This window comes from Xenopus tropicalis, chromosome 8, assembly GCF_000004195.4.
Source record: "Xenopus tropicalis strain Nigerian chromosome 8, UCB_Xtro_10.0, whole genome shotgun sequence".
Lineage (NCBI taxonomy): Eukaryota > Metazoa > Chordata > Amphibia > Anura > Pipidae > Xenopus > Xenopus tropicalis.
In genome coordinates this window covers 138,801,353-138,814,309 of record NC_030684.2, presented here as the reverse complement: position 1 = coordinate 138,814,309, position 12,957 = coordinate 138,801,353, and the positions used below count along the sequence as shown (strand labels likewise).

Here is a 12,957-nt window from a genome sequence, read left to right as displayed (position 1 = left end):
CATCCTCCATAAGTTGCTGTAGAGCGATGGAGTTAAGGGCCCATGGGGGGAGGCCACAGTAGGGGGGAGTAGTTAAGGGGCCGTGGGGGGGAGGCCACAGTAGGGGGGGAGTAGTTAAGGGCCCGTGGGGGGGAGGCCACAGTAGGGGGGGAGTAGTTAAGGGCCCGTGGGGGGGAGGCCACAGTAGGGGGGGAGTAGTTAAGGGCCCGTGGGGGGGAGGCCACAGTAGGGGGGGAGTAGTTAAGGGCCCGTGGGGGGGAGGCCACAGTAGGGGGGGAGTAGTTAAGGGCCCGTGGGGGGGAGGCCACAGTAGGGGGGGAGTAGTTAAGGGGCCGTGGGGGGGAGGCCACAGTAGGGGGGGAGTAGTTAAGGGCCCGTGGGGGGGAGGCCACAGTAGGGGGGGGAGTAGTTAAGGGGCCGTGGGGGGAGGCCACAGTAGGGGGGAGTAGTTAAGGGCCCGTGGGGGGGAGGCCACAGTAGGGGGGGAGTAGTTAAGGGCCCGTGGGGGGGAGGCCACAGTAGGAGGGGAATAGTTAAAGGCCCGTGGGGGGGAGGCCACAGTAGGGGGGAGTAGTTAAGGGCCCGTGGGGGGAGGCCACAGTAGGGGGGGAGTAGTTAAGGGCCCGTGGGGGGAGGCCACAGTAGGGGGGGAGTAGTTAAGGGCCCGTGGGGGGGAGGCCACAGTAGGGGGGGAGTAGTTAAAGGCCCGTGGGGGGAGGCCACAGTAGGGGGGGAGTAGTTAAGGGCCCGTGGGGGGGAGGCCACAGTAGGGGGGAGTAGTTAAGGGCCCGTGGGGGGAGGCCACAGTAGGGGGGGAGTAGTTAAGGGCCCGTGGGGGGAGGCCACACTAGGGGGGGAGTAGTTAAGGGCCCGTAGGGGGGAGGCCACAGTAGGGGGGGGAGTAGTTAAGGGCCCGTGGGTTGGGAGGCCACAGTAGGGGGGAGTAGTTAAGGGCCCGTAGGGGGGAGTAGTTAAGGGCCTGTGGGGGGAGGCCACAGTAGGGGGGAGTAGTTAAGGGCCCGTGGGGGGGAGGCCACAGTAGGGGGTGAGTAGTTAAGGGCCCGTGGGGGGGAGGCCACAGTAGGGGGTGAGTAGTTAAGGGCCTGTGGGGGGGAGGCCACAGTAGGGGGGGAGTAGTTAAGAGCCTGTGGGGGGGAGGCCACAGTAGGGGGGAGTAGTTAAGGGCCCGTGGGGGGAGGCCACAGTAGGGGGGGAGTAGTTAAGAGCCTGTGGGGGGGAGGCCACAGTAGGGGGGGAGTAGTTAAGAGCCTGTGGGGGGAGGCCATAGTAGGGGGGGAGTAGTTAAGGGGCCGTGGGGGGGAGGCCACAGTAGGGGGGGAGTAGTTAAGGGCCCGTGGGGGGGAGGCCACAGTAGGGGGGGGAGTAGTTAAGGGCCCGTGGGGGGGAGGCCACAGTAGGGGGGGAGTAGTTAAGGGCCCGTGGGGGGAGGCCACAGTAGGGGGGGAGTAGTTAAGGGCCCGAGGGGGGGAGGCCACAGTAGGGGGGGAGTAGTTAAGGGCCCGTGGGGGGAGGCCACAGTAGGGGGGGAGTAGTTAAGGGCCCGTGGGGGGAGGCCACAGTAGGGGGGAGTAGTTAAGGGCCCGTGGGGGGGAGGCCACAGTAGGGGGGAGTAGTTAAGGGCCCGTGGGGGGGAGGCCACAGTAGGGGGGGAGTAGTTAAGGGCCCGTGGGGGGGAGGCCACAGTAGGGGGGAGTAGTTAAGGGCCCGTGGGGGGAGGCCACAGTAGGGGGGGAGTAGTTAAGGGGCCGTGGGGGGGAGGCCACAGTAGGGGGGGAGTAGTTAAGGGGCCGTGGGGGGGAGGCCACAGTAGGGGGGGAGTAATTAAGGGGCCGTGGGGGGGAGGCCACAGTAGGGGGTAAGAGAGGCCATATTGGCTGGAGATGAGTCAGATAAGGGACAATTAACCCTTTTCTGCCCAAGTGACAGCTCCCCTTGGGTATAAGGAGCCAGGAATTAACTCACTGTTGAATGGTTCGTGACTGCTTAGATACAGTGCAGAGAAGCACAGACAGAGTTAAAGAGATTAACCCTTACACTCACCTACATTGCATATTAATTGTTATTAAATCAAGGAATATATTTACTTTACACATTCAGATATTGTGAAACAATTCCTGTTTGTCCTGATCTGGGCGTGTGTGTAACCCCAGTTTGTGCCTTACCCTCCCCCCTCCCCCCCCCCCCCCCCCCCCCCCCCCCCCCCACCCACAGGGGAGAGAGCCTGCCGGGAGTCTCACTGGGTCCCATACGCAAGGTAAGATTCAGGGAATACGCTATTGGCTATCAACAGATCATGTGACATGCTCTTTATTCATTGATTTCATACCCCCACATGTAATAAACAACACTAAGTTTGCCCAGAAGCAGTAACCCATAGCAACCAATAAGATGTTTGCTTTTAAACAGATGACCTGCTGATAGGTTGCTATGGGTTACTGCTCCTGGGCAAACTTAGTGTCTTTTATTACATAACCCAGACCCTTGGGGCATATGGGGCATATTTTAGGGCAAAATTAACCCTTTCAGAAGGAAGCTTTGTTCCATACACTAAGCGACTGTACTCCATTGTTGGATAGGGCACCCAATTCTAATATGGGGGGCGGGGCTGAAGGTCTATATGGGCGTGGGGTTAATATTTATTTCTCATTTTTAGGCGGATCTGAAACATTCCGTGAGAATAAGAAATGGTGGAAATTCGTGAGAAAACCATTACTAACGGTCAGTAAAGCTGAGTGGTTTGTGATTGGAAGATAACTACTCCCAGAAGGCACTGTGCCCCCATGTGCATTTAGTAAGGATTTACCCCCCCCGTGTTGAGTTTAGTAGCTACAGGGCTTGGTTGCTTCTCCTTTGGGGGAAACTGAGGGTTTTATACCTTTATCAGGGTTTCTGAATGGCATTTGCTTGTAATGTGAATGATTTATTAATCAGCGGGGGCTTATTAGCAATATTTCACTTTGTGGAGTTAATATTTACATTTACTTTGATTTTATATGTTTTTATATCTTCGGAACTCAAAACTTATTATTTGTAGTAAATTTCAATTTCTCAAACTGACACTCAATGTTAAAAATAAATAAATAAATCGCAGGTGTACTTCCCCTTTAAATTCCAGGTGATCTATAATAGCCAAACATTTTTACTGGGGGTAATTTGTAAATACATGATTGTTGGTGCATGTTTTCCCCTAAACGCTTACATTTTGCACCGTTATGCCCGTTTTTGTTTTTTTTTTTGCAAATTGGGGTAAAATGTGAATTTTGCACCACAGATTGCGATTAGCATGTGTGCGTTTGTTATGCGCAAATAAAGCGCCAGTTTTCTCGTTGCCAATATCAATTTGCAATTTGTGGAATCAGTTTAGCGAATAATTTTTTCCACCATAGTTTTTGACCCCCTTGCAGGGTCCCCCACCCAATGTCCTCCCTTGAGCACTCGTACGTTTTATACGTCAGGGGAGGAACGGTCGGCTGGGGGAGCGCCAGCAAGGGTCGGGTCTGGGCCGCCGGGGCCCACCTGGAGAACATATATCATATAACAGGTGTCTATCATAAAGTTCTTGAAGAGCAGAAACCATTTGCTCCATCAAATCATTTTTATAAAAACAATGGAGATGGGATAAATGAGACTTTCCCTAAAGAGGACCATCCACCAAGCCCAGTGACTCGCTACGAAGGGTATTAGTCTAGGAACCAACCAGGTTGATGCACCAGCCTGGGGTATGAGGTTGAGGCTCTCGGGCTGCTCTTGTAGAATCTCCACCCCAAGTTTGAGGTTTTCTAGAAGTCTCTTGGAATCCCTGTTCAGCAGCTACTGGGTTCTGCTGGCGCCACCCAGTGGAAGACATAGGCAAGACACCCGGAGACAGTAGATTTATTGGGGAATGTAGGGCTGAATCTGGTTACAACATTCACTTACAAAGAAGTGTTCTTTCTCCATCACATGAAGGCATATTCATTCCTTAGAATAACATCATTTTTGTTTATCTGTGTTCCAGGACTATCCATCCATGAAAAAGCACCTTGGTGAATCTGTGTATGCTGAAAGGCTGGTAAAAGATATTATGGGCCAGGGTAGAGAAGCTATGCTGGGATTTTGGAAGAGTCTTTGTCCTACAGAGTGAACAACCTCACCCCAACCTGCTGGGGGCGCTGGATGAACTCACCCACACAGGTATTGTATGTTTTACACCAACAGGGGGAAGCTGTTGGCTCCACTCAATAACCAACAGGGTTTGTGCAGTCAAGAACATCGTATAGGGGCATTGGCACTACTGTACTAGGTCCTACAGAGTCAAAGGCCACACATGTCATCCACCATCCCACTGTGCGATTGTAACAAAAGTACCAAATATAAACTAATAAAAAAGAAGGGTAAAAATGGCAAAAAAGAAAATGCCTTTTGACAAGGCATCATGGTGTTGATGTGGTCCTCTATTAATGGTCTCCCTATGGCTCCCATCATCTTGATTTGGCCCAGCACATTGGTAGCCAGATTGAGTAAAGTGTATGCCCAGTTTAACCACCAACTTAACCCCTAACTCCATTGCCGACTGGTATAAAGGTTGTTACTTTTGCCTTTACTGGTTTATCAAAACCTTTGGCTATATTAGAGCCTTCCAGTTGGTTCTACGTTCAAGATTTGTTCTCCGATCCTGAAGCAAATAGACTAGAGAAGGGGTAACTCATTTCCCAAGCCATTTCCCAAGCATACGGTATAATAGATCTCTTTAGGGATGCCCCAAAATTGCACCGGTTCTACCTGATCTAAACGTACGGGCATGTATAGAATGGGGCAAATAGATGCACCTCTTATTGGGCATGAAATGCGTTATTGCACATTGCCCTGTCTTATAAGTCAGTAGTTGCATTTTTACAGATACCCCCATTATTATTTAGCCTAACGCCCCCCCAGTCTTTCCATTATAGTTAATCGGGTGATGGACCAGGGTGGCAGACCTAGGCTACAGTTGTATTTCATGATCCATTGTTTGACTTGAGTTCAGGGTCTGTTTTATTAATCACAAACTAATTTCTCAGGGGATCAGCTGGAGAGGAACATTACTTTGGACAAGGAGGGACATCAACTACACGATGATCTCAAAGGTAAGTTTTAATGAGAGGAAGAAATAAAGACAATAAAATAAAGACAACTAAACTATTGGTAGGAAAGGAATCTAATCTGCCATATAGCTGCTTAAACTGTCAGTTGGTTAATGACCCCAGTGTCAGAGTAGGGCATCGGTCCAAAATATTTTTAACCCGTGACCCACTATCAAATGTAAAAAGAGTCGGGGAGCAACACAAGCATGAAAAAAGTTTCAAATAAGGGCTGTGATTGGTTATTTGGTAGCGCCTGTGTGGATTGGCAGCCTATAGAAGGCTCTGTTTGGCACTACACCCGGTTTGTATACAGCCAAAACTTGTCTCCAAGCCAAGAATTCAAAAATAGCAACATCCAAGGGGTTGGTGAGCAATGTGTTGCCTGGGAGCCACTGGTTGGGGGATGACTAGACTAGGGTATCCAGGGCCTACAAGATACCCAAGCAGGTACCCGAGCAGGCAGGGGGCCTAACTGGTTCGAGGCCCATTGGGAATTTTCCCAGTATCCCGGTGGGGCAGTTCGACCCTAAATGACCTTCTGGCAAGGATGAAACTTCCTGTGTGGGTAAATGCATTTGTACTTGTACCCCGGGGTGGCAAATAATCCCTTTTATTGCCACTTAGTCCTTAATGTATAAAATTGTATATCATTTCTGCCGCTTTATTATAAGTGTTATAATAAGCGTTTCTTCTTCCTAATGTTTCTTTTCAACTTTATATTTCCCCAGCCTGCCAGTCACAGCACAGACAGAGTCTAATGGAGAAAACGGAGAACCTGGTGGAACGGAGAGCCCCAGGATGGACCTGTGAGAGTTTCAGTACCTCTGAGTGCTATTTAGATGTTGTCATTGTCTCCAGCCAGCACTTCAGGACACCCACCCAACACGAAGTCATAGAAAGAGGGGAAACGGCTCAGAGTAACCTGGAGAGGATTAGCCCTAAGCGGCTGTTCCGCTGGTGCCACAGAAAGAGATGTGTGCCACAGGCAGTGCTGGTGAGCGGAGTGCCAGGGGTGGGGAAAACCACATTAATGCAGAAGTTTGTCTATGACTGGGCCGCCAATGGGAACCTCTACCAGAGATTTGCCTTTGTCTTCTCCTTCAAATTCCGGGATCTCAATAATAAGGAGGAGCTGAGCCTGGCACAGATGATTATTAATGAATATCCCTATCTACACAGTCAGCTTGACAGAATATTACACAATCCTAAGCATCTACTCTTTATTTTTGATGGCCTGGATGAAAGCAAATATCAAATTGATTTAAATCAAAATCAACTGTGCACCAACCCCTGTTCCATACAGACAGTTAGTGCGATTGTGTCCAGTTTGGTGAGACAGTCTCTCCTTCCCGGCTGTTCTGTCCTAATAACCAGTCGCCCAACCAGACTAGCAACAGTTGACTATTCCATCTTTAACAGAATATCTGAAATTATGGGCTTTTTTTCCCAACAAAAGAGAAAAGTATTTTCTGCATTTTTTTAGAGATTATACAATGGGGGAGAAGGCTTTCCATTATGTGAGGGAGAACGGGATGCTGTACACATTCTGCTACATCCCATCCTACTGCTGGATCATCTGTACCGTCTTATCCATGTGCTTCAGGGCCCAAAGGGCAAACTCAGCGCAGACTGTGGAATTTCTTCCCAAAACGGTCACACAGCTTTATGCCAGTTTTATTAGTAACATCCTTGCCAATCACTGCCAGGCAGGGTCTATTGATAAGAATTTCCTGATATCCATTGGCCGGATGGCAGAGTATGGGGTAAATAGTCGCATTCTTTCATTTACTAGAGAACTTTTAGCCGTATATAGTGTGGATACTTCGTCACATTTAGCTACAAGCTTTGTGATGGAGAGTGGGCAGCCTCCCCACGTGTCCTATTCCTTCTTGCATCTAACCATACAGGAGTTCATGGCTGCCTTGGGTCACTACCTTGACTATTACCCTGAGGGGCTGCAGAAGGCTCTTGAGGAGGCAAAATTAACAGAAGACGGCCGTGGGGAAATATTCCTTCGTTTCATATCAGGACTATCTGACAGTTCCACCAGATCCCTGTTGAAGCCGTATGTAGGGGATTTATCCGCTCCAGCCGCCAAACATGTTATCAGCTTTCTCCAGAATCTTATTCCTACCCCACAGACACAATATGATGACTGTAGGGAAGTTCTCAATGTATTTGCCCGTCTTGCAGAATCCCAGTACAAGGAACTTGTGTCCTCATCCATCGGATCAAACAGACAATTTCAGTTTTCTGAATTTTACCTGGCGCCTCTGGACTGCACAGTGTTGGCTTTCATCCTGGAATCCTGTAGGGAAACAGAACTTCTAAACCTTGGTATCTGTTTTATTCAGACAGAAGGACTGGAGAGACTCACAGCGGTTCTACACACTGTTACTGATGTCAGGTAGGATCTAGGATCTAAGTATCACTCATGTATTATAAGGGATAATGTACCCCCTACTGTAAATGATAAGGATATTAGCAGTCACTGAGGGGTTCTGTGCCCATATAAAGGCACAAGGCTGCAGGCTGAGTTATACAGGGAAATCTGAGTATCACTCATGTATTATATAGGTTAATGTACCCCCTACTGTAAATGATAAGGATATTGGCAGTCACTGAGGGGTTCTGTGCCCATATAAAGGCACAAGGCTGCAGGCTGAGTTATACAGGGAAATCTGAGTATCACTCATGTATTATAAGGGATAATGTACCCCCTACTGTAAATGATAAGGATATTACAAGTCACCAAGAATCATGTATAGCATTGGTTAATTAAGGATAAATTATATAGTGCTGGATTTAATACTCTTTCTGACAAACAGAATTGTCCACGACTCCCAACAGACTCACAAAAAACAATCTGAGGGATGAGGACATGGCGCACATTTATTCCATATTAACCCGCCCAGATTGCCGAATCCAAAGGCTCAGGTACGTCTCCTCCTTTCCACACTGAGTCTCTTATTTTCCTATTTCCACATTCTGTGTGGACTGAATTGTTTAGGAATAATAAGTTTATGCCCATTTCATGGAGTTATAATCCTACAGTAGGAGATGAGTTGTTCTAGATTTCTCTTTCTCAAGCCCAACATGGCACCTTGTTTCACTGGTTCTATCTGGTGGAGATAAGAGATAATAGGGGGAAATCAACATTCTACAATTTATATGACAGTCATATCACAAATATTATGAAGCTTATCTACTGCAAAATATTAATTTTATTTATGCCTCTCCCTACAGCCTGAGGAACAACGGCCTGAGGGAGGGAAGCTGTGCTCTGCTGGCCTGGGCAATTCATGAAAACACATCCCTGAGGGACCTGGATCTGTCGAATAACAAACTGGCCGGGGAGGATTTCTATCAGTTGCTGATGGTTCTGTCTGACCCAGCCTGTAGGATAGAGCGTTTGGCGTGAGTAAAGCACAATATAATGGGCCAGTAATTGGGATATAATGTTACAGCTTTGTTTATCCTTTAGATATAAACTTGATTCTGTCATCCGGATAAAACATTCAGAGTTTTATCCATTGTTTCATATTTCACACACTTTCAAGGGGAAGTTAATCCCATCATTGCTTTCTATTTCACCTAGTTTCGAGTGAAAGTTAAACACATTATTGTTTCCCAAGAATGAGCACCAATGCTCCTAAAATGGCCGCTGGAGCACTTCCTGTTTGGGGAAAAATAAAGAGGATTCATGGAAACAAACGTAAATTTCCTAAATTCAAAATTTTTCAGGTTTTTCAATGCTTTTGGCTGGAAAAATTTGTGAATTTTGTCAACCTTCTTACTAACGATTACCGCATTATCGCAACGTTTAACAAATACGGCAATGATCGGGTTTAATTTGAAATTATACCGTGTTGCGTTTATCTGCTTGTTTGGCATGGTTGCCAAGTGAGTAGATCTTTCTCTTGATACGCCCGCCTTAGGTGGCCAATATGGGGCTAGTTTAGGGCCAAACAACTGAATTACAATAATGGGTGTACATAGTAACATAGTAAGTTTGGTTGAAAAAAGATGCACATCCATCATGTTCAACCATAATGCCTATATATAATCTGCCTAACTGCCAGTTGATCCAGAGGAAGGCAAAAAACCCCATCTGAAGTCTTTCCCCATAACTGAGACTTCCCATACCCTTTACCAGCTTAGTTGCCCTTCTCTGGACCCTCTCTAACTCAATAATGTCCCGTTTGAGCACTGGAGACCAAAACTGAACAGCATATTCTAGATGGGGCCTTACCAGCGCTCTGTAAAGAACTGCCGGAACGAGGACTGCATCAAACGGGAAAATCAAACCTGCCCAATCAAGATCTGGCCATTTTTTGTCCAAATATCAGTCAGAGAGGCTGTCAAGGTTCCCCATACATAGGCAGATAAGCTGCCGAAACAGTCTAAGGGACTTGAATCAGCAGCTTCAATCTGCCCGTGTATGGCCTCCTTATACCCCCTACATTGCCGTTTTTACAATTAAAAAATGTTTGCCCTGTTTACCCCAAATTGCTCAGGCCGTATCCAGTTATTTGAAACACATGGTCAGAACCTTTTTCTCAAATTCCCTTCCTAATCCAGTAGCCAAGAAAATGGCTAAGAGAACAAATGACTTGGTTACCCTAAGGCCGGGATCTCTGGCACTATTATCCAGCTTTATGGGAGTCAAATAGAGTAATGTTACCTTTTCTATTGTATAAATGTATGGAGCCAGTTGGTGGTGTACAAACAGTTGGATTTAATGGGTGTAGGCTGTCTGCACCTCAAACTACCATGTTGCAGTTGCTCTCTTTGGCTGAATACTGTGCAGTTCGTGTATACAGGACATTAGAAATAAGCTCCAGGGGATTTTGGATAATAAACCCTTGAGGGTAATTGTAATGTAACATCATTTCTTTCATTTCTCTTTGAAAGTATGAGTTTATGGATGAAGCTCAACTGGTTTCTTCAAATGTGGCCCACATAGATCTCACTGTATATAAACAGGATATAGAGTAGGTGATATATATCCATCCATTCTCTACAGACTCCAGGAGGCCAAGCTGACCCCAGAATACACCGAGTCGTTCCTCTCCCTGACTAACAACCCCAACCTCATGTCCCTCAATATCAGCACCAATTTCTTTGGCAACGCTGGTTACCCCCATATACAGAAACTTATACTGGAGCACCCCAGCCTGAGGGAGATCAGGTAAGTACCATTGGCAACCTGTTAGGAAAATTTGGGTATTATAGTTTACAACACAAATAAGTTAAGGAAATACCCGTCAGTTAATAGAGTTTCTCCAGCAGAATCCTGTATTGTAATCTGTTTTTCCCATGGGGCTAGCCATATTCTTCATTTCCCAGGGTGCCACAGCCACATGACCTGTGCTCTGATAAACTTCACTCACACTTTACTGCTGTGCTGCAAGTTGGAGTGATATCCCCCCCCTCACCCCCAGCAGCCGATCAGCAGAACAATGGGAAGGGAGCAAGATAGCAGCTCCCAGTAGGTATCAGAATAGCACTCAATAGTAAGAAATCCAAGTCCGGCTTGGGACTCCTCCAGTTACATGGGAGTAGGAGAAACAATAGGTTAGCTGAAAGCAGTTCTAATGTGTAGCGCTGGCTGAAAGCTCAGACTCAGGCACACTTTACTGCTGCGCTGCAAGTTGGAGTGATATCCCCCCCTCACCCCCAGCAGCCGATCAGCAGAACAATGGGAAGGGAGCAAGATAGCAGCTCCCAGTAGGTATCAGAATAGCACTCAATAGTAAGAAATCCAAGTCCGGCTTGGGACTCCTCCAGTTACATGGGAGTAGGAGAAACAATAGGTTAGCTGAAAGCAGTTCTAATGTGTAGCGCTGGCTGAAAGCTCAGACTCAGGCACACTTTACTGCTGCGCTGCAAGTTGGAGTGATATCCCCCCTCACCCCCAGCAGCCGATCAGCAGAACAATGGGAAGGGAGCAAGATAGCAGCTCCCAGTAGAAATCAGAATAGCACTCAATAGTGCTATATCCCTCACATCATTATGGCCACTCCCAGCATCACTACCATGCCCCTGATGCCATCAGCTCCACCCTTTTGTTCAGGTTTAGCCCCCAGCAAAGGTGGCAACCATATTGTAGAAGGTAGAAGGTAAGCAACATTAATAGCTAGATCTTGTGCAGTTGGAGAATGAGAATTCAGATGAACCACAGAATGACCAGGACAGGCACAAAGTTCCCTGAGTATGAAGTAAGGTGGGACATTCATAGTCTGATATCTGTAGGTAGTTATGGGATGGGCAGATCTTATAGGCCATGAACATCAGGCACAACCCAGCAGGGGAGGGAATTCTGAGATACACACAAGTCAGGGACCAGGCAGCCCAGAGGGGTCAGTATGCACATAAATATAGATGCCAGTAGCCAATGAAAGCCTGGGATAGACACATGGATCCTCTAACGCTTTTCCACACCTGCATTTCCTACCATGGCAGAGAGAAGCCAAAGCGGAGTGGATTTAGGCACACAAACTCAATGGTGTGTGTATTTGCCCCAATATCTGCTCCATGTGCCATACCTGGCGCCATGACTGTCAGTGCACTGGTAAGATCTATCTACAGTATCTATCTCTCATCTATCTATCTATCTATCTATCTATCTATCTATCTATCTATCTACAGTATCTATCTCTCATCTATCTATCTATCTATCTATCTATCTATCTGTCTACAGTATCTATCTCTCATCTATCTATCTATCTATCTATCTATCTATCTATCTACAGTATCTATCTCTCATCTATCTATCTATCTACAGTATCTATCTCTCATCTATCTATCTATCTACAGTATCTATCTCTCATCTATCTATCTATCTATCTATCTACAGTTTCTATCTCTCATCTATCTATCTATCTATCTATCTATCTATCTATCTCTCATCTATCTATCTATCTACAGTATCTATCTCTCATCTATCTATCTTTCATCTATCTATCTATCTATCTATCTCTATCTATCATATCCATATCTTAGCTATCTATTTATGTATCCATCTTTTATCTATCTGTCTCTGTCTGTCTGTCTGTCTATCTACAGTATCTAACTCCTATCTATCTATCTATCTATCTATCTATCTATCTATCTATCCATCTCTCATCTGTCTGTCTGTCTGTCTATCTATAATATCTATCTCTCATCTTTATATCTATCTTTCCATCCATCTCTCATCTATCTATTTATCTATCCACCTCTCATCTATCTATCTGCCTATTTATCTATCTATCCATCCATTTGTCATCTATCAATCTATCCATCTTTTTATCTATCTATCTATCTATCTATCTATCTATATATGATCTATCTATCTATCATCTATCTATCTATCATATATCTATCTCTATCTATCTATCTATCATCTATCTATCTCTGTATCTATCTATCTATCTATGATCTATCTATCTATCTATCTATCTATCATCTATCTATCTATCTATCTATCTATCTATCTATCATCTATCTCTGTATCTATCTATCTATCTCTGTATCTATCTCTGTATCTATCTATCTATCTATCTATCTATCTATCTATCCAGATATTTACTTTCCAGTACAGAGTTTTGATCTATCTCTTAGGTTGGAAATGAACGCCTTTTCAGAGCAAACAAAAAGAAACCTGTTGAGGTTACAGAACAACAAACCAGAAGTGACTGTTATTTGGGATAAGTGAATGGGAACAAGTGGGTCTGTGTCACATTTCCCCAATAATAATGTGCTACTCCATCAAACCCAGTGATGAATAAATTACTTTATAAATACAAATTCAATCTTTATGTGCATTTTATTTTATCTGTTTTTTTTTTTA

General features: G+C 45.9%; 1 protein-coding gene across 1 annotated transcript; it reads left to right on the top strand.

Moving 5' to 3' along the window:
• The first annotated feature begins 2,212 nt into the window (after positions 1–2,212).
• LOC108648372 (NACHT, LRR and PYD domains-containing protein 3) lies at positions 2,213–12,914 on the top strand. The gene is made up of 10 exons (XM_018096861.2): positions 2,213–2,275; positions 2,675–2,739; positions 4,019–4,194; positions 5,061–5,126; positions 5,852–7,530; positions 7,974–8,060; positions 8,370–8,540; positions 10,150–10,314; positions 11,589–11,697; positions 12,729–12,914. Exons 5-10 carry the CDS (start codon positions 6,617–6,619, stop codon positions 12,816–12,818), a joined length of 1,536 nt encoding a protein of 511 aa, XP_017952350.2. The 5' UTR covers positions 2,213–2,275; positions 2,675–2,739; positions 4,019–4,194; positions 5,061–5,126; positions 5,852–6,616; the 3' UTR covers positions 12,819–12,914.
• The last annotated feature ends 43 nt before the right edge of the window (positions 12,915–12,957 follow it).